We start from the raw sequence: 24,488 nt of genomic DNA, 5'->3' as shown, positions 1-24,488 counted from the left end.
CTTCAGGTGACGTCAAAACACCACTAATGCGTCGTATGCTATTCAATTTTACGTTGATAAGATCTTCAACGTGACTAGCCGCGAGACTTCTGATTTAGGTCATAAAAGGGTGTGCTATGCTACATGCACCTCACCAGATGTTAAAGCCTACCGCGAAATTATAACATTACTTTATTGATAATAAAGTATTTTTTTTACAGGGTTCGAATAGAAAGTCCACGGCCTTTAATTCAAGCGACCGACGAGCTACTGCTAGTTACTATAGAGGAAGTTCCCCACCCAGAAACAAAGTTTCATTTTCGAAATACCCACGGGTTCCATACAGTGGGTTGCAGTCAAGTTCAAAACTCAGGTATTTTTTGTAACTACATTCACATTTAAAAATATTTGCAACTTTTCTTAATGGCGACCATTATCCATAGAGCGGCTTCCGTTCCCCACAGTCGTTCCATCAATGTGGAGTTGGCTCCCAGTATCCGCACAGTAAAGCCCGAGCCACGTTCATCCGATTGGCGGGCTGACAAGGCGAGACCTCCCGCAAAAGGCGACAAACTTCCCGGGGTCGTTTTCGCCGAAGATGCGCTAGTTCCACCACCTGAAACAGCGAAAGAAGATGTGCGGACAACCGGAAATGACGAAGAAGTTCATTCAGCCCCTCCCCCGTCACCTGACCTTGAAGGTATTGCATTATGACGTAAACAAAATCATCAAGATGTAATTATGAAGTCAAGCAAATCCTAAGCCATATATCTAAGCGGTTAGCGCGCTTGTATCTTTGATAAATACAGTGACGGTTCGGGGGCTCGATGCCATTGTGGGCCTATCTGTATACTTGGGCAAGACACTTAACCGAAATTCATTTAACCCAGTTGTCACATATGGATTTTCTAAATTGTCAGCCAATAATTACAAAAATAATAATTACCAAAAAAGTTAAATACATGGTATTTTGTAAGCGAGGTGAATGAAACAGAACACCCGTGTAATAACGACTGCCGTTGCCCCACCAGCATGCTACAATAAAGCCCACATTCATTTGATTTATTCCCCGCTGCACAGAACCCGGAGATGCTCCGACGGAAATGAAAAGAAGCGAGGAGGAAGAAGAAGAGATTCGACTCGCGCTGGAAGATCTTCATAAACGAACACATGAAGCTGACAACAATTACAGGTTCGTTGCTCTTACGCCATTGTTGATGACGTCATCGTTGGTTACATCATTGTTTCTGACATAGTACTAAGTATAATAAGTTGGGTTAACATAATGCTTGTTTTAATTCTTTTTTATTGTTCAATTAAATATAATAAGCAAAGAACATTTACAGAATTAGATAACTGTATCAGGATTAGAAATTATAGGATATTATTTTCTAAACGTATACACCCGGGTGTATAGGCCGACACAACAGTATACTCCGTGATGAAGCAATAACTGCTATCCATCTGTTTACAAAAGTGGTTTTTAAACTTTTTTGTATGCTTTACCCTTTTAACAAAGATGCTTATCAGATTTACCCGAAATGTGTAATGTGGCGCCCATTTATTAAAAAGGGAAAACAACTAATTACAGAAGTTATGGGACCGATGCGCTAGCTTTTTGGCAGCGAGTCGTTCAATGTCTGGTAAAGTACGACAATTGGAACAATTATTCATTTTTCTGTCCTGTCAATTGATGTGAATTTTGATTGGTAGCTTATTTACCCTCTAACTATAAGGAATTTACCCCTAGGGTAAATTTACCCCAGTTTAGGAAACGCTGTTTTACAACATTTGTGTGATAATAATTTTGTAAAATATTGTAGCTCTGTGTTTACTGATTTTACTTAATAATCACATTTATTTACAGACAATTCAATGAAGTTGCACTTCGTCGGTTCGTTGACTCGCTCAAAAATTCCCCCAATATGGGAATTAAGAAAATAGGTCACGTGGGAGACCTACGTAAATACGCGACTATATTACGTAAGAATGACGCAGCAGAAATAGCACAACTCGTCGAAGAATTCGTCAACGTCACCGAATCACTAGACCGTATCCACCGTGACGTCACTTCTAAAATATGGCTTCGTGTCGCTGACGTTTCGACGGCGTCCGCCAAGTCACGTGACTCAACGGGCAGCCACAGGAGGTCCCCCATGAGGAACCAAGTGTCGCAATCGATTGAGATTTGGCGTCAGATGTTGGACCCCCAATTTCGCTTCACTGAACTGAAGACAGACTTCTCGGATGATCTGAAAAAGATGTTTGACCCGGAAGAGCTGGAGGAATATGGAGGACTTCTATCACATGTTCCTGCTCTTCTTACGGCGGCGAAGACTTGTCACCATCTCCTGTCTCACTATACCAACGCTCCTTGATATTTTTACAAGAATATAAACTATTTTCACAACGATTAAAACTACCTTCACAGCGATTCAACTGTCTTCACAACGATTCAAATTATCTTTATAACGATTTAAACTATCTTCATAACGATTCAAAACTGGTTCAAATCTTGGTCGTTAAAGATTAGCAGAGAATCGGCAAACTAAAAAGCAATAACTCCGCAGCAACAATGAAAATACGTTTTTTTTAACTTTACATTGCATAGTGCAACCACAGCACATCAAATCTATTTTAAGTTCCAGGTACCTTCCTAGTATTCGAACCCAAGTCACCAACGATCTAAACGTTGATCACTTGAATATATATGTATTTTTTATGTAGTTCTTGGTATTTATTGAGTTCAAATGTTAAGGTACCGCAATGTGCCGTTGTTTATTTATAATTATAATTTGTAGCAACTGTGACGTCAAATTTTACAATTTTGTAAACCATGTTAACACATTATTTCATGTTTTCTTTTTCTTATTTTTCCTCATAATTTGTACAGAGCGTTTCGCGTTCATAGTGTTTGGTAGTTACCGTTGTTGCACAACTATCACTGTGTTACGTCATAGCCATCATTGTGCCATAATAATTTTGTGTGAACATGTAATAAAGAGCGCGACGATCGATGTTTTGGTATGTTTTGTTATTTACTTTGAACAATCGCTTCTGTGACGTCAAACTGGAATATCAAAACTCTTTATCTGGAGGTATGTACTTTCGATTCAAGGTAAATTGAATCCATTATTTCGTCACTATAATTAATGCATTACTGCATGCTCTGATGATGTCATAATAACAGTTGTTAATATATTCCCGATCGCGACTTAATAATTATCTTTATGCGACGTCATAAGGACATACTATATAAACTGCATTATTTTGTCACAGTCATCACGCAACCAAACATGGACAAGCGGATTCTCTTCGTATCATTGTGCGCATGCGCAGTAGCCTCTGGACTGTACATTCAAGACCCCGAACCCAATGGTGAGCTGAAGTATTTTGTATTTATTTATTTTTATTAATTTTTAATGTCTAATTTTGTAATGTATATAAATTCTTTTTTACAGTTGATTGTCAATTATCTGAATGGGGGGAATACGGGCCGTGCACGAATGTTGGTGGGTCACAACGACCTGTCTTAATTCGTATAAGACGCCGAGAGATTCTGGTTCGTCCCTCGGGAAATGGCAACGACTGTACTCCGCGGGAGGAAGTGTCAGGTACTCGATGTTCCGATTTGGGGTGGGGTATAATTCCCTTACAGTTGCTTTGTGACTTTAAGCTTCGTGTTCTGATTACAGAAACATCTGTATTACTGCAATGAGGCTGAGTTAAATGCTCAAAATCACATATGATATACCACAACAGATATGATTTTAGTGTGCGTATAGATCAGCTATAACCATATGGCGTATCAAATGTATCTACCTTCCAACGGAACGCTAGGTGACTTACATACGTGGTAACTCCTAAACAGGCAAAAGATGTGTAAAATGGAACATTCGTGTTATAACGAATGTTGTTTCCCCCCTACGCTGGGCCAACATATTGTTCATTCATACAACAATACAATACAAGTGCAAGTATATTAAAAGTCGAAATTAACTAAATTATTCATTTCAAGGTTGTGGGGCCGACCCTACTACTGCTGAGCCACAAACTGGATACCCAAACAATCTCCCAACATCGGTTCCACCTAAGAAGAAAAAGAAGTGTAGAAAGGGAAAGAAGGGACGTAAAGGAAAAAAAGGTCCCCGAAGATCAAGCGGGAAGTCCGGATGCTCCGACTCCGATAATGACGATGATGATAAGAAGAGAAGAAGACAAAATAAGAGGAAAGGAAAGAAACAAGGATCCGGATCTGGAAGTGATAGTGATGGTTATTCTGGGAACCAATCAGATTAAAGACACATTGTGACGTGTAGTAGTTAAGTGTGACGTATAATGGTGGGAATTTATGTTAGATTGGTCATGTAGTGATTAAAGAAGTCAAAAAATTGTGGCGTAGTTGCAGAAGAAATCAGAACAACGCTTTTTGTTTTAAACTCACTTATTATGACGTCATTAAGGCGTCTTTCCAGAAGCGCACGAAACAATCAACAAAATGTGCTTGCGTCGCCGATTCTTGATTTCGTTCAGTAGTGTGTGTTAGTTAATTGTTGAGTTTGAAGCACTTGAAAAATTGAATGACGAGTTAAGACGCAATAATCGTGATGTGTGTATGCAGGACTATTGGTAGAATATACAGTTGTGTTTCTGAACTATGTTGTTGGTAGTAGTAGGTCCTTTAGATCAGTAACGAAACTGGGCATTGACATGTTTGGATAATAACTCAAATACGCAGTACAGTGGGTTGTAACAACGTTATTATAGAGATTAAATATCTCCAGTTCTAATAATATCATAGTAGGTCGTGGTTGCATAATGAATCATATGTTTCACAATGGATTAGACTTAAAAGAGTCAATTAGACTGTTGATTAAACGACGTGTGGGTTGGAACAGTTTGCAACAGCTACAAAGTAAGTCATAACATTTATTATCACAGTAGATTCAAAAATGCGTATTATATTTATTTAGTGTTTATCATAAACGTTTAAGCAAGTCCCCTTTAACTCCGATAGGTCGCGACCTAAGAAATACTTATACAGTACTGTGGGGTAAGATGAGACTTTTAGCACATAATATCCAAATATTCTAAATAATATTTAAGTCACACGGAAAAAAACAGTATAACCCATTTTGCTGTTGTACTTTTTAGGTTTATTAAAGGTTACCCGTCACCAAATAAATGTATTTTAAATTTAAATAAAACGTGTTGGTGGTTTTTCGTTGTTAAGCGGAAGGAAATAACATAATGTGAAACAATATTTGTGTTGTTTTTCCTCGATTGTGTTTTATTTTCCTTAAACGTATGTTTGCTGGCCAATTAGCGCGTTGTAGGATAAATAGCGTGTACTAGATGTGTGGGTTTCGAAACACTATTTTGATAGCCTGTTTTATTGGAATACACCGCACAAGCTATAGGATGTAAGGAAATTCAAATCACAATAACCTCTATTTACCAGGATACGAAACAATGCCTATTGTGACGTAATATTACGTCAATATATTGAAATAACCGCCTAATATTCTACCCACGTGCTGACTTACAAGATAAACAAAGAAACATCTTCAGTTTCGAAAACTGAAACCCAAATACAAGTTGGAGAATACGGTTTCGATGTATGCATGTAGTAACAGCTACATATTACTGCGATGACCTAACCAGCTTTCGATTTATAATATTGCAAGCTGGTTTAATGTGACATGACGTTAAGGAAGTTGGGAACACGGAAGTTATAAAATCAGTTGTTTAAGTTGTAATTGATAGTAATGTTTGAAATAACGTAACATCAACTTTATGCATCTTTACGAATACAGTTATTGAGTTTAGATTAATTAAAATGGAGAAAAAGAAGTCAGTAGCAAAACGACAGTAGTTAAAATGGGCTGCGTGTGTAAAAATTACTTGAGTAAAAGTGTCAAATAAAAGCGTGGAGATATACCAGCGAAAGCAGAAAGTTTAAATTAATTAAGAGAATTATTTTAAGAGATTATGTTACTACTGTTGTAAACTGCTGTATATCTCAATGGGAATAAAACTTAAGTAACTATTTTAAAACTTAACAGATTTTATGATCAATAAAAAAATGTTCGGACTTAACAATTCAACGGGTAATCTATCTGATGACGTCATAGTCAGTCGATTTACACAACCACAATGGTACATTGCTGAGATTTACAACGTCATGATGATTTGCACGGTCACGTGGTTGGTGATCGCGATTTCATTCTACGGTGTTCGAAGCGGGAAGTGGCGGAAGAAGTATGACGTCACAGACGCGAACGCGGGAGCTGTTTATACGTCACTTCTGTGCGCGTTTGTCTTCAGTTATTTGCGAACAATTTCCGATCAAGCTGCGTTTAACGTCGGATACGGAGATGTGACGTCACGGCCATGTGAGATTTCCATGGACGTATCGGTTACGGGGTATTCCCTTACTATCATCGGGGTCTATACTTTCCTGTGGTTGAAACAACGTTCTCTGTACCACCACCCAGCGATAACAAGCATGTCCAGCTGGGTACTGAACTTTGTTAGCTGGTGTAGTATATTTGTACTATGGGCTGGTATGATAGCTGCAGCGTTTGCTTATTTGTTGTCCGATAATTATAACTCGTCCCATAAAGGCTGCATAACAAAACCAAAGCACGAATACGTAGTATGGCCCATATATATGGCTAATGGAATAATAATAGTTGGTCAATCGCTCCTGTTGTTTCTGTTTATTTACCCGCTACGTCAGAGTCGTTCTTCAGCGAACACGAATCGAATATCTGCAATTGTTAAACGTTCGGCTATTTTCGCTGGAATTTGTGTCCTTTCTGATCTCATATCTATGATTATCTTAGCATTCCTTGTTCCCGCTACAACGACCCGCCACGTCACAATCACTGTCTATGACGTGAACTTATTCATAAACTTATTAAGTGTACTACTTTCATTCGAATCGTGGCACAGTATCATAACATCACCGTTACGTCATCCCGACAAAACCCTACACTCTCAAGGAAGTCAACCAACCGCAAGCGGCGCACAAACAGCCGAGTCACAAGCATAAGCTAGCGTGACGTAACAATGTCGCCATAATTCTTTAATTTTCATTTTATAATGATCGTGTATTGTAATATGATTATTCATAAATAATGTTGATAATGCTGCAATAAAACAATTCATTTACCCAATTTGTAGCTGTTTTGGTGGTTTAAGCTCGTGCTTAATAATTGGGAATCTTCATTTACTGCAAACTATGACCGACATGCTTTCACTAATAAGAATTAGATCAAGATGTAATTATAATTATAAGCGAACCTGATTGTTAAAGTTACAAAACGTGAAGTATGGGTAAAGCAGGATAAAAAAATTAAACCCTGATTTGAGGCCAAATTGGTAAACACGCAATTATAAATATAGGCTTGAAATGACTGTATATATACTACGGGAGCTGTGTATGGTAAATGTAAAGTAACACAGTGAAGGATTATATCGACTTCTAGTTTATTACCGACAAACAACATTATAACACGATACACGTTATAAAACACAGTATTTATTTCGTTAAGATGAAAAGAGAAAAAGACACTTGTCATGACGTAATTGAAACGTGTCACGTCATACTGCGTCACTTGACTCCTGTGACTCGGCTGTTTGTGCGCCGCTTGCGGTTGGTTGATTTCTTTGGGGTGAAGAGGGTTTCTCGGTATGACGTAACGGTGACGTAATGATACTGTGCCACGATTCGAATGAAAGTAGTAAGCTTAATAAATTAATAAATAAGTTCACGTCATACACAGTGATTGTGACGTGGCGGGTCGTTGTAGCGGGAACAAGGAATGCTAAGATAATCATAGATATGAGATCAGAAAGGACACAAATTCCAGCGAAAATGGCGGAACGTTTAACAATTGCAGATATTCGATCCGTGTTCGCTGAAGAACGACTCTGACGTAGCGGGTAAATAAACAGAAACAACATGAGCGATTGACCAACTATTATTATTCCATTAGACATATATATGGGCCATACTTTATATTCGTGCTTTGGTTTTGTTATGCAGCCTTTATGGGACGAGTTATAATTATCGGACAACAAATAAACAAACGCTGCAGCCACCCACCCGACCCACACAATCAATATGCTGCACCAACTTACAACTTTTAATGCGGGGTTACAGAGGAAGGATATCGCTGGGTGGTGGTACAGAGAACGTTGTTTCAACCACAGGAAAGTATAGACCCCGATGATAGTAAGGGAATACCCCGTAACCGATACGTCCATAGAAATCTCACATGCCCGTGACGTCACATCTCCGTATCCGACGTTGAACGCAGCTTGATCGGAAATTGTTCGCAAATAACTGAAGACAAACGCGCACAGAAGTGAGGTATAAACAGCTCCCGCGTTCGCGTCTGTGACGTCATACTTCTTCCGCCACTTCCCGCTTCGAACACCGTAGAATGAAATCGCGATCACCAACCACGTGACCGTGCAAATCATCATGACGTTGTAAATCTCAGCAATGTACCATTGTGGTTGTGTAAATCGACTTACTATGACGTCATCAGATAGATTACCTATTGAATTGTTAAGTCCGAACATTTTTCCATCGATCATAAAATCTGTTAAGTTATAATACAGTTACTTAAGTTTTATTCTCATTAAATTTTGAAGCAGTTTACAACTGAAGCAACCCAACCCCTCAAAGTAAATTCCTCATTTGATTTACACTTCCCGCAACACCACACATTGGTATATTAACTTTCCAGCCTAAACAACAAATGTTATAAACTTTAGTGCGCCCAAACTTATAGGCCAGGGCCCTACATTACGTCATTAAGCTCCATAGTTTGCAACATTTTCCAACGAAAGTGACGTCACATACAGTTGACGAATAACCGCAGTTAAAAATAGAAAATACTTAGAAAAAATTAGAATTTCTTAGAACTGTTACTAGATCAGCTGCACTTACTGCAGTTCCATACTTCCTTGTATTGCTTCTAAGCAGTTTTTATTACTCAATCGCGTGGGAACCATAATGGAAGGTTATTTTGATTTATTGACGTAATAAATTACTGCACACATGCTTTGCTTTCGCAAAATTGTTTGTTATGATTCATGGTTGTCTAGTGAGTCATAATAGGAATAGAAACTTCCGCGTCTGACGTCTTAATCGTGACTTGTTGAAAGTTAAGAGCGAAAATTGCGCGTATTGCGAATTGTTAGACTGAAAAACGAAACAAGAAATGTCGAAATTACGTATCGAGCTGAAACTTTCAGCATGCATCATACAATTAAGTTAGTTTCCGTAAACGGTACCGCATTTATAACATGTGTGGGAAAATAAAAACGCTGCAGCGCGAAATAAATTTACTCACATTTTGAAACCCCCCCCAGCAGTCTCGGTAAAACAACAACCATACAGCATGGAATAAAACCCACCTCTTCACCCATAGTATGGTAACATTAAAGCTTAGTCTGAATCCAAAAACCTTTTTTGAAATTTTACTGATTTAAAGCAAAATGAAAGTGGCCGAACCCTCCAATCTTCGAAGTCCAGTTGAGTTGTGACATTCAGCCAATTCGACAAGAGACTTAACGCCTTGGGCAAGAGACTTAATGGCAATGGTTCCAACCAAGTGGTCACTTTTGGGTTGTTACAGTTGTAAGCTATTAAACCAAATTTAAACAAAGGTATTCGTATATCAAACGAAATATAGTTAATTTATAAATTTATCCGTTGTCGTAATATATTCGTTGCGATTGATAAATTTGTACCGGGCGCTATTGCGCATGCGCCAAGACGCTACTGCGCATGCGCAACAGCTCGGAACAAATACAATGACCACCCGGTCCAAATTTATTACGACCCTCTATTGAAAAACGTTCCGGACAAAACGTTTACCCTTTAAAAATTTAGTTATTGATTTAAAGTCATCAGAACTGAGTTGGTATGTTATTTGTAGCCTAGAAAAAGTTAATGCCAGTTCAATAAGCAAATTTTACTTATAACTTACGGTGCTGGTAAACCAAGGTGATTCTAGAATACAAAAATTATAGCGGCAACTTTCAATATCTTCTACGCGCGCTACTAACATTAAATTTGGGCACTGTATTAGACCCAGCGGTTCCGATTCTACTTTTTGTAATTTAAAAAAAATATTATTAGGGAATATTAATATTAGCCATAAAACACATATTTATGATTTTATTTTACCGATCCAGCTTTGAATATGTTATAGCGCTATAAACGTAACACCTTAAATGGAATCATAGCGTCGCCAACAGTACCAATATGGTAGAATATGTTTTGTAATATTTTTTCCCGGAACTTTTTTTACCCGGTACGTATTTATATATTTATTCAGGCTGCTCGTATTGTATTTGTTCGCGCATGCGCAATAGCGCCCGGTACAAATATATCAATCGGAATGAAAATATTACGACACCGTAATCGTGCAGACAAAACAATACCAAGAGGGCAGTAGAGAGCAAGGTCCAATAAGCATTCACTGCAAATGTAACGTATATTTGTATTGGATCAGACAGCCCCTATATTCGGCCAAACAAATGTTTTTCTTTTGGCTGCCTTCAAAAAATACATTTGTCAAACTTCGATACATTACTTTATTTTTTAAAATTAAACTTTGAATTATATTCTGTGGATAAGGATTTATATGACCGTCAATTTGGACAGTCCATTAATGAACACTGGTTTGAAGCAAAACTCTGATGGGTGGTCTTGATCAAAGTTAGTATAGACCAAGTTGAAAAACAGATTGTAAAACAACGAGTCTTGTTATTCATTGTCCCCGCGTCATAGCATTTTATCATTGCAGGGTGCTGTTTTTTATCTAAACATTGCGATTTTTTAAGAATTAAGCACTTCTGCGCGTAAAAATGACTTTCTACTAATGTTATATCTTATCACAATAATAAACTTCACATAAAGAATCGAACTCTATTGAACACTCAATCGACTAAAGAGTAAATAAACAGAAAATGTCAAGTATACCAACCAAAAACATAAAAGAACATGTTTAAAAGATAAAAAATACAAACAAAAACGCATATTATTAACACATACTGGTGTATCTAGCTGGAGTTTTGCATGTAAATTGCTGTGATTTTTAATTTTCTTTTTGCGAACCCACATTTAACAATAATCAGGAAAATAAGGTTACAGAATTATTCGACAGTATTATCACGACTTCGCCCGTCAAAGCTGTTTAAAGTTTTTAAATATTAAAAAAAAATATGAAAAACGAATAAACTAGTTTCATAGCTTCATAAAATAACCTTGAATATTCCGTACAGTTTGATTTTGTCTCATAAAACTACTTTTAGTTTGTAAAAAAACACTGGAACATAAGCATTAAGAAAATAAGCAGGGATCAATATGACTTTAATTTGAGATAAAAACAACAAAACAAATATCGGTTTAATATTATATATATGAAGTTTACATAGCAAAGAAACTAGCACAGCCTGTTAAAGTCGGTAGGTTAACAACAAGTTGCAGAATACTGCTAATGTAAACATATTTTAATTTAGATTTCCATCTTTCCCTACATTGTAGTTTTGTATGTTTTCAAACTTTGAAAGATTTGCTTTTAAATTAGTAACTTCTGCCTCAGCGGTTATTCAACTATAAGATACTGAAATAATAAAAATATATTATTTGGAAAATATATTCGAAATTTGATCATTTGCACTTGGTGATAATTTATGAGAAATGGCTTGTGTCAAAAACAAAGTAGTAATACCCAATTTGCGACAAAAATAAGAACTTTATCAATAGTTCCATTCGATTTTCTGGTATTTAAAGTTCATTCGAACATTACCCATTGTCGTTCAAACGTACAGTATTATTTCGTGTTATTTACGTATATTCCTGTTGATAAATACACCTAATAATCAAAATTAACAATGATTTCAAACTGTCCCATCTTATCCTGTGTGTTTTCGAATTTGTAAAATTTCACTTGTTGTGCGGATTTCTAAAGAACTCTTCGTGTGTTTTATTATATTTCATTAAATTGGTGTCAAATAATAAAGGAATGATAGTACTAATTCGTGGTATTAACCAAAAAACATCATCTTTTGATTTTTCCAATATATGCTAAAGTGTACCATCTTCCTCCATTGTACTATATGCCTAATATCGAAGTGACATTGAGAAAAACAATACTGAGTTACTACTTTTGGTCTTCTGCTTGAATTAATAAACTACCTTTTCTGCGTTCTGGGTCCTTATAAAAAAACCTATGACTGCGAACCTACCGCACTGTTAGGTTAGCATCCCAGTAAAGTGATTTATGACTAAGCCTGTATAATGAATGAATGTGTGTTGTTTCTCCTGGCGTGGCCGGAAAACGACAGTCGTTATATCACGGGTGTTCTGTTTTATACACTTTGTGCCAGTTTACTTGTCGTTTTATATGTGTGGCTGATACATTGGACAACCCATTAGTGACCACCAGGTCAGAACAAACGGCGTTATATGTGTTGCACAAGGACGCATACGCCCGCAATGGTAGCAGCGACGAGTCTTGAAGCCAAAAGGGTAAATTAGTATTATGTTCAGTTTTTTAGTACGTGCTCACTCATTTCAGCTTTCCTCTCTTGGTAGTTTTTATAGAGATTACCGTTACGCACGAATGATTTTCCTATTGTTTTGGTCTGTCGTCAGGATTTAGCTAAAATTTGATATGCAAGGTACTCCTGATTCATGAAAATTGAATTTCGGCTTTTCCACACACTGCTTTGTAGTCACCATACCATAGTGATAATTCTTATCCAGAATGTGCTGGGTTCAAGACTCCAAGAGTGCAAGACACTTTAGACACCTTATGGCAATTGCTCGCACCCCATGGTATGTTTGTTTTAGGTTGTATAATTTTAAGTCATGGTTGATTAAAATTGATATTAACAAAAAAGTAATGATCAGCCACAATTCCACAAAGCTACATACGTGAAAAGTCCTAAGCAACGATAAGGTGTAACAGGAATGTCCATAAAATTATAACTTCTGTTATAACTTCTTTGATGACACACTAATGAAAGTAAATGAAAATTTAACTCAAGTTTCGATTGTGTATTGCACACAATAGAATTTTTGTTTCAATGTTACTTAAACTGATTTAAATATATATATATACAAATATTATGAAATAGCTAAACTAAATGGTACTATTCGTATAATTCAATTATGCTATTATTTCATAATAACTGCACCGTAAAGCAATGTATGACATGATTTACTGATTTATTGCCTGGCTCGGGTAGCACATCGTAATGTTCTTTAGCTGTGGTTTAATATAATGCTATTATTAATGAAATATTGAGAACTGATGTTCTAACTCAGCAGTTTTATAACTGTAATAAACTCAGCGAATCTGATTCGTATCTTGTGGTCATCTGTTAGGTGTTAGCATGTGCAATATTTTTTATTGGTTTAATCCCCTTTTAAAAACTTTTATATATTTATTAAAAAAAGGATCTGGGATTAAGTTAGCATTAAACTAATATAAAAGGACATATATAACTTAAACGTGTTACATTTTTTTAAAGTGTGTTACAAAGTGTTTCACATTTTAATTTCAATACCAAATCTAGAATAACATTTTGTGAAAGTTTATTATAAACGTGAGTCTTCAAATAAAACGGAAATGGTTAAATAGTTACCTTAATCGGGCATGTTACGCAGGTTGCTCTCATGATATGAGTCACTAATGACATCATAAATCACTTTACAAGTAAGATGGATAAATAGAACATAACTGCATTACAACTGTTCAGCTATGCGTGTAGTGATATACCTTGTGTAGCATATTTAAGAGTTTTTTTCTGTTGCAAACAACTAGTTGCATAGGCTATATAGGTTAAACAGTATAATGCTGCATATATTAAAGTTAGTTTTGGTGTTATTTGTGTCTGTTCTAAAAATTACAGGTAAGTTCACTTAACAGCCATAGCGTTTCTAAAAGGCTGATTAAAGATCTGATATATTATCTTAATATTACTTTTGATAACTCTTTCTCACAGTTCATAGCTACACAGTGATTAGAGCATGGCGTGGCTTTATTTTATTGTATATGAGTTTTTAATGGTGCTTCCTATGTGAGCATATGTGTGTTTAAGCTACCACTTAACAACAATTACTCCAATCCAGTGGTTCCTTTTTGAATGTTTAAATTTTTTAACGATCTGTTAAAAAGTAAGTTAAATATGTGGAAATTTCCAAGCAGGCATGAGGTGTGTGAAACAGTCAAACACGTTATTCCTGCCCCAGCCAGCGAAGATAAATAGATTAAAACTAACATTTATTTCCTCAGAATGTCAGCAATTTGGATGCGGGACCACACCAGCTGTGGCAGCTATCAGAAGAAACAGAATATTTGGAGGAACTTTTGCTTCATACGGATCTGTACCATGGCAAATAAATCTGCTTGAAAATGGGTGTGTTTAAATTTTACTGAATTTGTTACAATCTATTATTTTGTTTTAGGTTTAATTTGTATTTTTTACTGCGCTAAATTATTTTAGTTTTTTTATAAACCCTTGTTATACTTATATAGCCTATCTATATATACATGTATTTCAGTGATATAAATCACAAATTAACATTTTTTTAAACATTCGGCAACACAGAAGGAGAAAATGTGGCGCATCACTGGTGAAAGATAAATGGATAATGACAGCCGCCCATTGCATTCTAGCCAGGTATGTATGTTTGGATAATAAACTATTTTTCAATGAACAAAAGGTATACTAAGCACGCACATCAAACTTGCACTGCTTTAATCTGTGAACACTGGCATCAATTTTGGTTTAAAAAGAATGCACGTCTCACTATCCCTGACTCCCCTGCATTCTAAAAAGTTTGGCGCCTATGACACTGATTTCATTGAATTTCAGGTTATTGAACCCAAACTCCAATAAAGAATATACTGCAATAGCTGGTGATCATGATGTCACAATACAAGATACGCATGAGCAACTACGCTATGTAATACGATATATTAGTCACCCAAACTTTGACGCAGCTACCTTAGCCAATGATATCGTATTATTAGGTGAGATGTTTCAATTTTAATTTACTTACACCGACTAAAAACTAAAATTTTATTGGAATTTTTTTTACAGCCCTAAAAATTTGTAATGTCATATTTTAACTTAGATGTACAGGCTTTTTGAATGTTTTACTTTAACTTTTTTTTGTTCTTTTAACTTATCAGACTCTTTTAAACAGAGATGGACATACCTTTTGAACTTAACCAATACATTGTACCAGTATGTCTACCTATGTTTGATGAAATGCCGTATCCTTATACAGAATGTCAAGTAGCTGGTAAGTTATAAATAGTAAAAGACATCATCTTGTAATTTCATACAATCTGATAGTTAGTGATTGTGTACATAAAAATTAAATATTGATGAACAATACTAAACTAATCTAAACATCAGCATTGTAAGACAATTCACAATCAGTCGCAAAAGACTTCTGTTTCACAGAATAATGCTTGAAAATTACTGTAATTGGCAAAAGACAAGCTTATTTTAACCGTAACAACTAATAGATCTCAGCTACACAAATAAATATTTACAAACTTATTTACTAAAGGGTGGGGTTATGAGTCGCCTATCACAAAATCTGATCAACTGAGGAAAGTAGATATCCCGATTCTGCATCAGAAATCGTGTGAAACCATCCACCACCCACAAGCAGGCGTTGCCAGTAGAATCACATCAAAAGTTTTATGCGCTGGTGATTTATCGGGAGTCAAAGATACATGTCAGGTAATTTGTTATGGTGTTCCAAGATGTTTTACCAATTGCATGTTATCAATATTTCTTCACTTTTTTCTCTGGTTTATCAAAGCCGTATCCCGTCTTTATTCAGTTCCTTGTAAACTTTCTTCTAAGTTTTGTTCTTGATAGACTTTTACAAATATTTCCTTTTAAATTTTTTTGTTTAAATATATATGAATTAAACTAGAGATAACATGGTTATTTATGTTCGCTAACTTAGTGGGCTGTAGCTTTTGTTTGGTTGATCCATTAGTAAGCAACTGAAGAGTTAATCACTGTTAATTGTATTGCCCAAGGACTCACATGCCAACAATGGTAGCAGCATTGATCTTTAAACCTAGGTAGGCGGTAATCCTTATTTTATTCGGGTGCCACGTAGTCGACTAGTTGCGTAACTCTTTTCCAAATCCCAGATGGGCCTTGCTGTATAACAAATATAAAATGTTTTCATAATGTAGGGTGACAGTGGGGGACCTCTAACATGCCACAGAAATGGGCCAGGTACACCCCGTGTTGTTGCAGGTATAGTATCATGGGGCAAGGGATGTGCATTGCCAGGGTTTGCAGGCGTTTACACCAGAGTTTCAGAATACTTCAACTGGTTGAACCAAACTTTAAGTAAGTATTTAAAACCTTTTATTGTGTTTTAAATATCTTGTACCTAAGGGTCACTAGACCCAGTGGTTTATTTTAATTTTTCTAAATGTTTTACACTGAAAAACAAGGTGTATGAAACAGAACTTCTATGTTATAATGACTGCTTTAGTGCTGCTATGTAATATAAAATGATTTAATTCATTCTATTTGGTAACATAAAGTCTTCTATCCATTGCATTACCACATTTTACCGGTGTTCATAACAAGCATATGTTTTCAGAAATTGTACCAGTAACCAACCATAACCCATGTCGGTATTCTGGCATCAAACTAAATGATCGATTGTCGGGAAACTTTAGCAGTCCTGGTTTTTCTGGAGGTTCTGGTTCATATCCAAACAGCCAAGTTTGTTCATGGGAAGTTGATGTGAGTTGGAATATTCAACTTTTGTGGTTTATACTTATATACCACAGGGTGTATTTGCTGTTATTGGTGTTATTAAAGTTTCACATGTTTTACATATAGAATGGAACTTCTTTTTTTAGGGGTTACAACACTTGACTATGCTGGCAAAATGTGTGATTCCTTATATGGAAAACCCAAATCAGTTTACATGCGATTAAAACAAAAAATGCCCAAACAGAATGTTATATAAATGTGATACAATCATGTATGATGTAATACCATTTTTTATAAAGAATAATTAAATTTGTTTTAAACTTTAGTTGTACCCAAGCTCTGTGTATTGTTGCACGTTATAAATAGGATCTTTTTTATCAAATAGTTACGATCAGATTACTTTGATGTTCAGTTTCAAATAACCTTAACATTTTTTTCTCGGAAAATAACCTTAACAATTTTTTCTCGGAAATCGTCATATTTGGAGCAGCTATGAGAAAAACAGAGATTGGAAAGCTATGAATATTTGCATGTTATGGGAATTGTAACAACATGTAACTTCCAACTTCTAAATCTGTTATTTTACGTTTTCTGTAGTTGTCTCAAGTAAGTTCACCTACTGCCACAGCCGTTATTTCTTTTGATGATTTTGAACTTGAAAATGGAGTAGATGGAACGTGTAGGTTTGATAAACTCAACATATACACTGGAACAAACTATGATATATTAGTGGGTAAGTTAATAGGATCTTTTGCATCTGCCTTTACCTGTTATATAAAGACACATGAAAAAACAGCTTTTAACATAATATTAAAAATAGCTAAAATATATCTGTGATACAAAAGATAAGGGTTCTAAAATTTGCTTTCTAAATACATGTGGTCCTAAGATTTAAGGCAAGGAGTAGTTAGTTGTTGTTGGTTGTTACTACTGTAGGAAACCTGATATAGTAACTGGTTAGCAGAATGATGTAAACCACGTTTGACCTCAATATCCAGGTCATGCCCTCAAGTTTTGACGCTGACTGACAGGAAATGAAAAGTTGCAATACGTGATACTTTTTTTCGAAAAATACTATTTAAAGTTATTAGTGAATGATGTCAGTTCTCTCTTGTGTAAAAAAGTCAGTGCTGCCTTTCGATTTTATGGTAGATTGCTATCACATTTCAACACTTGAAACTGTTAATTTACTGCCCATTAGTAGAGTCAAGGTTATGGCAATTTACACAGGAGGCATTTCAATCACAAATTATATAACTTGACAAATCAAATTTAATACAGTGCTAGTAAAGTATAAACCATTAAAATAATAAACAGGTTTAATTAGTTTTCGAGTATGTCCAATGATAGGCCTCTGGTCTAGAAATTTTTAAATGAACCAAATCGATGTAAAAGGAGAGCACAGCAAATTTTAAACATCCAAAAAACATTTCTCAGTAGTAATTATCACTAGTTGTTTTACTGGCCTAAGTACCTACTCTAGCTTTTTCAGAATAATATTGCTAGGGGATATGCCAAGCCGAGGCTTTTATGTAAAGTTTTAACTCTGGTACATTCCTAAATTATTTCTTATTATAATTTTCAGGTTCATACTGTGGCAGCAACATTCCTTCCCAGATTACTCTCGCCAAACCCAGGAATGAAGGTTCAAAGTTGAAGTTTAAACTCGTATTTCAGAGTGATAACACAGTTACAAAGCGTGGATTTTCTGCCCAATTTCGCGTCGTTTAAGTGCTACATTTGTTTGTATATAAATTGAAAACATATTTTAACTTTCTAAAAAACTTGTTTGTTTTAGAAATTATGTACTGTACATTTAACAAAAAATACCATTAAAAGTCAAATGCTACTCATGCAAATCAGTTTTGTATTGTTATGTATATGTGTATTGGTTTACTTTTATAAACAAAATTCTAAAATTTTATTGATATATTGGTTGTTTAGTTAAAGCAACGCTGATGTATATCATCTTTTCATGTGATTTAACGTTGCGAAGAGTAAGACTAAGCATCAGTTTTTGACATACACACACAGAGCAGAAAGTGAACAGCTTTACCAGAAGCCGTTAATAAGATGGGTAATTTTATTACAAGTTTTAAACATAATTAAACATATTTCATTTGTTGACCATCGTTGATTCGAAGAGACAAAAAGAAAAAATAAAGCATGATTGCAACAAAACAAAAAGTTCTCTGTAACATCTGTTCAAGTTTTATCTTGATATATATCAGTAAAACTTTATAAACACATAATCTTTTATCATTAATTAAAAAACAAAGTGTAAATAATAGAAAATAGCATTATTACGATCTTGGAACAAACACTCAATACCTTCTTTGATTGTTTTGATTATTTTGCATGCCAGGCATTAGGTTTGGTCTTTGCATGTATGTCTGTTGTTGCTGAACTGGTAAATTACTTTGTGCAGGTTGCTGCATGGCCGTGTTATCTCCTGTTCTTATATTAAGCCCACCAGCTTGCTGAGTGTTGTCATTTCTTAACAAATGTCTGAGCTGTGTTTGTTCATGCATGCCACCACCTCCCATGTTAATATTACGCATGTTGTGCATTTGCATACGAACCACATTCGGTTTGTTTGGAATGTTCAAACCACCACCTCCAGGTGGCATAACTCTTTGGTTCGTCATCATAGATGTGCCAGCATTTCCAGGAGGCAAGTTGCCACTAATTTGGTTGGGCAATGTTGCATTTACAGTGTTCCTTGTACCACCAGCTAACATGCTTGGATCCTGCATATGATTTCTCATAAGTATTCCTTTTTGTCTCACTGTTATACGCTGCTGCTGGTTTTGTTGTGTTGGAGAAATAGTCATGCCGGACATCCTATGTCCTTGCTGGATAGGTTGATTTAAGCGAGACACTGGGTTAGCCATTGACATTTGCATTCCTTGTGATATATTCTGCTGTACATGATATTGGGGCCGAGGTTGTTGAAACTGGATGCTTCCAGTATTTGGCTTTTGTTGCTGAGGTTGCACTCTGTTAAAGTTTTGTTGCATAGAAAGTTGTTGATTGGTTGTTCCAGGTAGGGCATTAGGTTGCCCTTGTATTTCTAGATTGGAACTCGTGGCAGGTGTCATGGTGTTCATGCTGTGTACTGTGCCTGTTTCTGAAGCTGCTGTTTGATTTTGTGATCTTTCCCTTACAGCGCTAATACTGGCTTTAATAGCAGTCATCAGTGCGTTTGGATCAGGTGGAATGAGTCCAATAAACTGCTTTTTATTGTCTTTGTTTTTGAAAAACATTAGAATAACGTCTTTCATTTCTGACGGCTTTTGTGTGTTAGTGATAGTAATGAATCCAACAACATTTTTCTGCAGTTGCATCATTAGCTGTTGTGCAACATTGGGAGGAGACAAGTTGAAGTTTACTGTACGATACAAACGTGGCTGTAACTGCATATGTACAGCTTGATGCGACAAAAAGCTCTGTGGAATAAATTGCACCATCAACTTTTGGGGCCAGCCATTTGTATCAATTTCTGGGGTTGGATTACTTTGCTGCTGAATTATTTGACAGCGAACAGTATGAACTATACGAGGGACAGCTTGCCCTTGAGCAGTACCTGGTTGTCGCCTGGTTTGTTTCCATTCAAGTGCCCCATTCCATATAATCTTTGGTGCTGAACCTTTTTGGGCTATTTGCACAACACGCTGGGCTTCTTTCTTCGCTGCAGCGTAAGGAGAATCAGCAGTGGAGCTGGGGTTGGGATCGGTGTTACCAGATGTGCTGGGAAATGTGTTAATACTGGGTTGAGGGACAACACTTTGGAAGCTTGGTTGTGAACTAATCTGTGACAAAGAATCGCCTGAAGCAATATTTCTTATTGGATTTGTTACCGAAGATGTTGATGCCGTAGTCAGCATTGGTTGCATCATGCTACTTGGTGTTTGAGATATTTGCTGGGGTTGTATGTTTTGTGTTGCAACAGCCGAGGTTTTCGTCATAGTGTCTGACACTGTAATAGGTTGCATGGAAGATGTGTTAAACTGGGATGATTCGGTGGGCAGACTTGTATTAGGTATAACAGGAGCTTCTGGTTGATTTATTTGAAGATCACTTGACCCGTCCACCACAGGACTTGATACTTCCATCATTGTGTCTTCTTTTTTTACACTGACTATGTTTTCAGGAACAATTTCTGTTACAGGAACTCGCTCTCTTTCTGTGGGAAGTCGGAAACCAGAAATGAGCACGAGATGTCTTCTGTCTTGAGCGTAATTCATCAGTGAAGGTTGATTGCTGTTGCCGCGTAAAAATACCTGTTGCAGCTCAACAATATTTCTTGGTGATATTACGGAAATGCTCACCCCATTCTCACTCAGTTTGTCTGTAATTTGATTCAGAGTCAAACCAGCATACTCAAAACTTTCAACGCATGGCAGTTGGTATGGCGGAGTATTTGACACAATGAAACATAGTTTAGTTACTTGGGGGTCACTTTGGGTGCCTGAGAACTCATTAAAAAGTTGAAGAGAAGTTGCCAGTCCTTCATTAATATGACTGTACTGCTCACCACCTCCACCACCAAATTTTATGGCATCCAATGTCTTAATGAATGTGTGGACATTCCTTGTTGGAGGAAAACATTGGCTTAAGGATTGAGGTACTACATCAGCGGCATGAAACAATACCAGTCCGTATCGGTTGCCATTGGCGCTTGTAAAAAGTTCATCACTGGTGTTGGTTTGTTGGTGAAAATGATTGACAGCTGGCAAGATATATTGTTTTTTAAGTAAATCCCAGTGACTGACCATGTTTGAAGTTGCCTCCACAACAATAACAACCTCGATGCTCGATGGGGCATTTTCCTCCTTCACCATGGTTCTGGTTAAGGGACAGTGGGACACAAAACAAACACCTTAGCAAAAATTAGTTTATCTGAAAAACACAAGTTATAAATGTTGTCACACGTTTGTAAATAAAGCTAACGTAATTTTAACAACTCTGTAGTCAGTAAAGAGATTGAACTCGTTCCTCTTTCAATAGATGTGGAATTATTGGGGGAATTCAACTTTTTGTTGGGCACGTTAGTGGCGTTGTAGATCCGTTTTCGTCGATCAGCTGTTGGACACGTGAGTGGTTTGTGTTTTCGTCGGAGAGTTATTCCCACATCTCGATTCTTACATAATATATATTTATGATTAAAACAGCATAATTTTCAATTAGTTAACGATCGGTTTATCAGAGTCGGTATATGGTAGGATGGGGGAAGACGGGACTACCTTTTGTTACAGTATTATTGGACAGTATTCTAACCGTCCAACAAAGTGCGATAACTGTGGTAATAAAATCGGTGTTAAATAAACGACTACAGCATTATTTAATGCTTGCCGAATCATATATCATTAAAACTCCCAAAATTGTGTAGTTTTATTGCGCGTTTGCATTTTTAATCCAATATCGTAGAATAATTAAATAGTCTGAAATATTTTGTACAGTTTGATTTTGTCTCTCAAAGCAAGTTTTAGCTTTGTAAAAAAAGCTAAAATATAGTAGAGTGGGGGAAGATGGGACACCTCATCATTCTATTTTCTCGTCACATTTAGTAGTAAACAAAGAAAACTAAAATAATTTTAAAACCGTACCCTAACGACTCCCATAGACTATAGTGTTATAATTGTTTAAAACACGATCAGGATATTTGAATATTCTGTGCTAAAGGTGTCTCATCTTCCCCCCTTACTATATAAACATGAGGAAAATTGGCATGGAATAATACGGCTTTAATTTAAGATAAAAACACCGAAAAATAAAATCGTTTTAACGTTATATAGGCTACATAAAGTTTACATGGCAAAGAAAGTATCACAGTCGGCCATTGCTGTAGGTTAACTACTAGCTGCAGAATAGCTTACTATATGAAACTATTCCAACTTTTTGTCCCGTTTTCCCCATATTGTAGTCTTGTGGATTTTTAAACCGAGCTACGGCGCCGAACGATGTTTTTCTCTCATGTTTTGCTCTTATGTTTTGCCTTTATGTTTTGCCTTTATGTTTTGCCCCCTAAGTTTTGTCCCAGTTTTGTCCTAGTTTTGTCCCAGTTTTGCCCCAGTTTTGTCCCAGATTTCCCCAGTTTTGTCCCAGTTTCGTCCCAGTTTTGTCCCAGTTTTGTCCCAGTTTTGTCCCAGTTTTGTCCCAGTTTTGTCCCAGTTTTGTCTCAGTTTTGTCCCAGTTTTGTCCCAGTTTTGTCCCAGTTTTGTCCCAGTTTTGTCCCAGTTTTGTCTCAGTTTTGTCCCAGTTTTGCCCCAGGTAGTTCAAAACCCTGAAACACCCTTCCAAATACAATGTTGTCTATAAACACCTAAAATTGCTTGTCCTGCAAACATTTTCAATCAATCATATTTAAACAGTAAATTGCCTGAAGAGATTAAGGGAGAAACATATTGTTGCTGTTATGATGGTTATCTTAGCTTCTAAACACCACCCACTCAAGGAGAAATGAACTTCAGTGGTGTTTGGCAGTAAGAGATAATTTTATGTGATGATATAATTGACTTCTCTATGTCTTAATATGATAACCAGAATGTGCAATCGAGGCATAAACTGATTTTCGATATGATGTAATTGATTAAAACAATAAACTGAAGCGAAACAGTGTTTAGTGTTTACTATTTAATTAATCAGTATTCGATAGAATGCTTCATGTTACTAAGCTCAGTCAAAACCTGTAATTCCAGTATATTCATATATTGCAAATTTATTTTGTTTTAACCATACTTAAATCTAGAAAAAATTAACAATTAATCATGATTAGCTTAGTTTTATTGATTATTATTAGCACAAGCTGTGGAGAGAAAGTTTATCACAATAGTAGGTCCTTAATTAATTATTAAAATTCTACTTTACATAATGAACATTTGTTTGTGCATCACAAATCGCTATTCTTCTTACAATTATTTTTCATGTTAATGGTTTTTGGTGATATATTTTATAAAACATTAAGGAGCAAACATTGCTTTGTTGGTTCAGTTGTTCACAAGCTTGTTTTTTTACAGTAACTTGCAAGACTATCGGATTTGATATCAAAACTTTCAAGTATCATGTGAACTGTCCAGCAAATTGTATGAAGTATTATCATAGGCTGTGGGGAAACAAGCGATATACTGCATACTCTTCAATATGTGTGGCTGCCATACATGATGGTAGAATTACAGGTGAATATCATGTATATGTCTGAGTTTATTGAGTAACTATAAATAAATTTTGGTAAATTATGTCCCCATATTTAATATACATTAAATATTTGACATAATAATATAATATTGTATTTAAGGAGTTTATTAAAGTAGAAGTATAAAGTCGAAAATATAATTGCAATTAAAATGTAGGGGAGACCGGGGATACTTCGGACGCGGGGATAGTTCGGACCATGTACATGACGTCACAATAGAGCACTGTAATATCATTATTAACAAATCTTATTGTTTCCATTACGAAGCAGCATAATGTTTGGGGGCATGCGCAGTTCAACCGATTAGTTAAAATAAAAAAAAGTTAGTTTAACAGAAATATCTACTTTTTAAGTTTTTGGTTGTAAGGGTATAGTTCGGTTGCTGATAGCCGAAAGTAATTCTTTTGCGGTGGAAGTGGTAATTTAGAAGCAACACTTCAATAAGCAAACGTAGATTTTGAGCAGGAGGTAAACAGGCGGCTATGTTTTTGCTTTTTTTATGTCACCACGT

At 36.0% G+C, this 24,488-nt stretch overlaps 5 protein-coding genes across 11 annotated transcripts in view; 4 read left to right on the top strand and 1 right to left on the bottom strand.

Annotated features, from left to right (window-relative positions):
* The window catches only part of LOC100180910, an 11,402-nt gene extending 8,405 nt beyond the window's left edge, over nt 1–2,997 (top strand). The window contains exons 9-12 of one of the 2 annotated variants that reach the window (XM_018813919.2): nt 201–352; nt 423–679; nt 1,060–1,171; nt 1,847–2,997. In XM_018813919.2, coding sequence (XP_018669464.1) covers nt 201–352; nt 423–679; nt 1,060–1,171; nt 1,847–2,357 — 1,032 coding nt within the window. In that variant the 3' untranslated portion in view covers nt 2,358–2,997. The remainder of the gene's footprint in view (nt 1–200; nt 353–422; nt 680–1,059; nt 1,172–1,846) is intronic. The other variant, XM_026836797.1, reaches the window with a different exon arrangement.
* Nucleotides 2,998–3,267: 270 nt separating this feature from the next.
* On the top strand, nt 3,268–18,710 carry LOC100180121 (anionic trypsin-2-like). 4 transcript variants are annotated; one of them, XM_018814132.2, is made up of 12 exons: nt 3,268–3,357; nt 3,441–3,593; nt 3,998–4,894; nt 14,310–14,433; nt 14,626–14,697; nt 14,893–15,050; nt 15,227–15,325; nt 15,599–15,774; nt 16,245–16,404; nt 16,664–16,809; nt 17,380–17,515; nt 18,368–18,710. In XM_018814132.2, exons 3-12 carry the CDS (start codon nt 4,798–4,800, stop codon nt 18,511–18,513), a joined length of 1,314 nt encoding a protein of 437 aa, XP_018669677.1. In that variant the 5' UTR covers nt 3,268–3,357; nt 3,441–3,593; nt 3,998–4,797; the 3' UTR covers nt 18,514–18,710. The 4 variants fall into 4 exon arrangements, with proteins under 4 accessions (XP_018669677.1, XP_026692597.1, XP_018669678.1 ...); XM_018814133.2 differs by lacking the exons at nt 3,268–3,357; nt 3,441–3,593; nt 3,998–4,894 and adding an exon at nt 12,638–12,847; XM_002129093.4 differs by lacking the exons at nt 3,268–3,357; nt 3,441–3,593; nt 3,998–4,894 and adding an exon at nt 13,756–13,926.
* Nucleotides 3,276–4,278, top strand: LOC100178548 (R-spondin-3-like). The gene is made up of 3 exons (XM_002128967.4): nt 3,276–3,357; nt 3,441–3,593; nt 3,998–4,278. Exons 1-3 carry the CDS (start codon nt 3,276–3,278, stop codon nt 4,276–4,278), a joined length of 516 nt encoding a protein of 171 aa, XP_002129003.3.
* A 141-nt stretch (nt 18,711–18,851) lies between the features above and the next one.
* LOC104266193 (mediator of RNA polymerase II transcription subunit 25-like) lies at nt 18,852–21,704 on the bottom strand. The gene has a single exon (XM_009861831.3). It carries the CDS (start codon nt 21,624–21,626, stop codon nt 19,107–19,109), a length of 2,520 nt encoding a protein of 839 aa, XP_009860133.1. The 5' UTR covers nt 21,627–21,704; the 3' UTR covers nt 18,852–19,106.
* A 1,288-nt stretch (nt 21,705–22,992) lies between these two features.
* LOC100181691 overlaps nt 22,993–24,488 on the top strand; it is a 5,891-nt gene continuing 4,395 nt past the window's right edge. The window contains exons 1-2 of one of the 3 annotated variants that reach the window (XM_026836637.1): nt 22,993–23,616; nt 23,802–23,960. In XM_026836637.1, the coding sequence (XP_026692438.1) occupies nt 23,553–23,616; nt 23,802–23,960 (223 nt within the window). In that variant the 5' untranslated portion in view covers nt 22,993–23,552. The remainder of the gene's footprint in view (nt 23,617–23,801; nt 23,961–24,488) is intronic. The other 2 variants (XM_026836636.1, XM_002123639.5) reach the window with 2 other exon arrangements.

Source organism: Ciona intestinalis, chromosome 11, assembly GCF_000224145.3.
Source record: "Ciona intestinalis chromosome 11, KH, whole genome shotgun sequence".
NCBI classification, from domain to species: Eukaryota; Metazoa; Chordata; class Ascidiacea; order Phlebobranchia; family Cionidae; genus Ciona; species Ciona intestinalis.
Note: the sequence above shows the minus strand (reverse complement) of the source record. Positions and strands in the feature narration are given on the sequence as shown.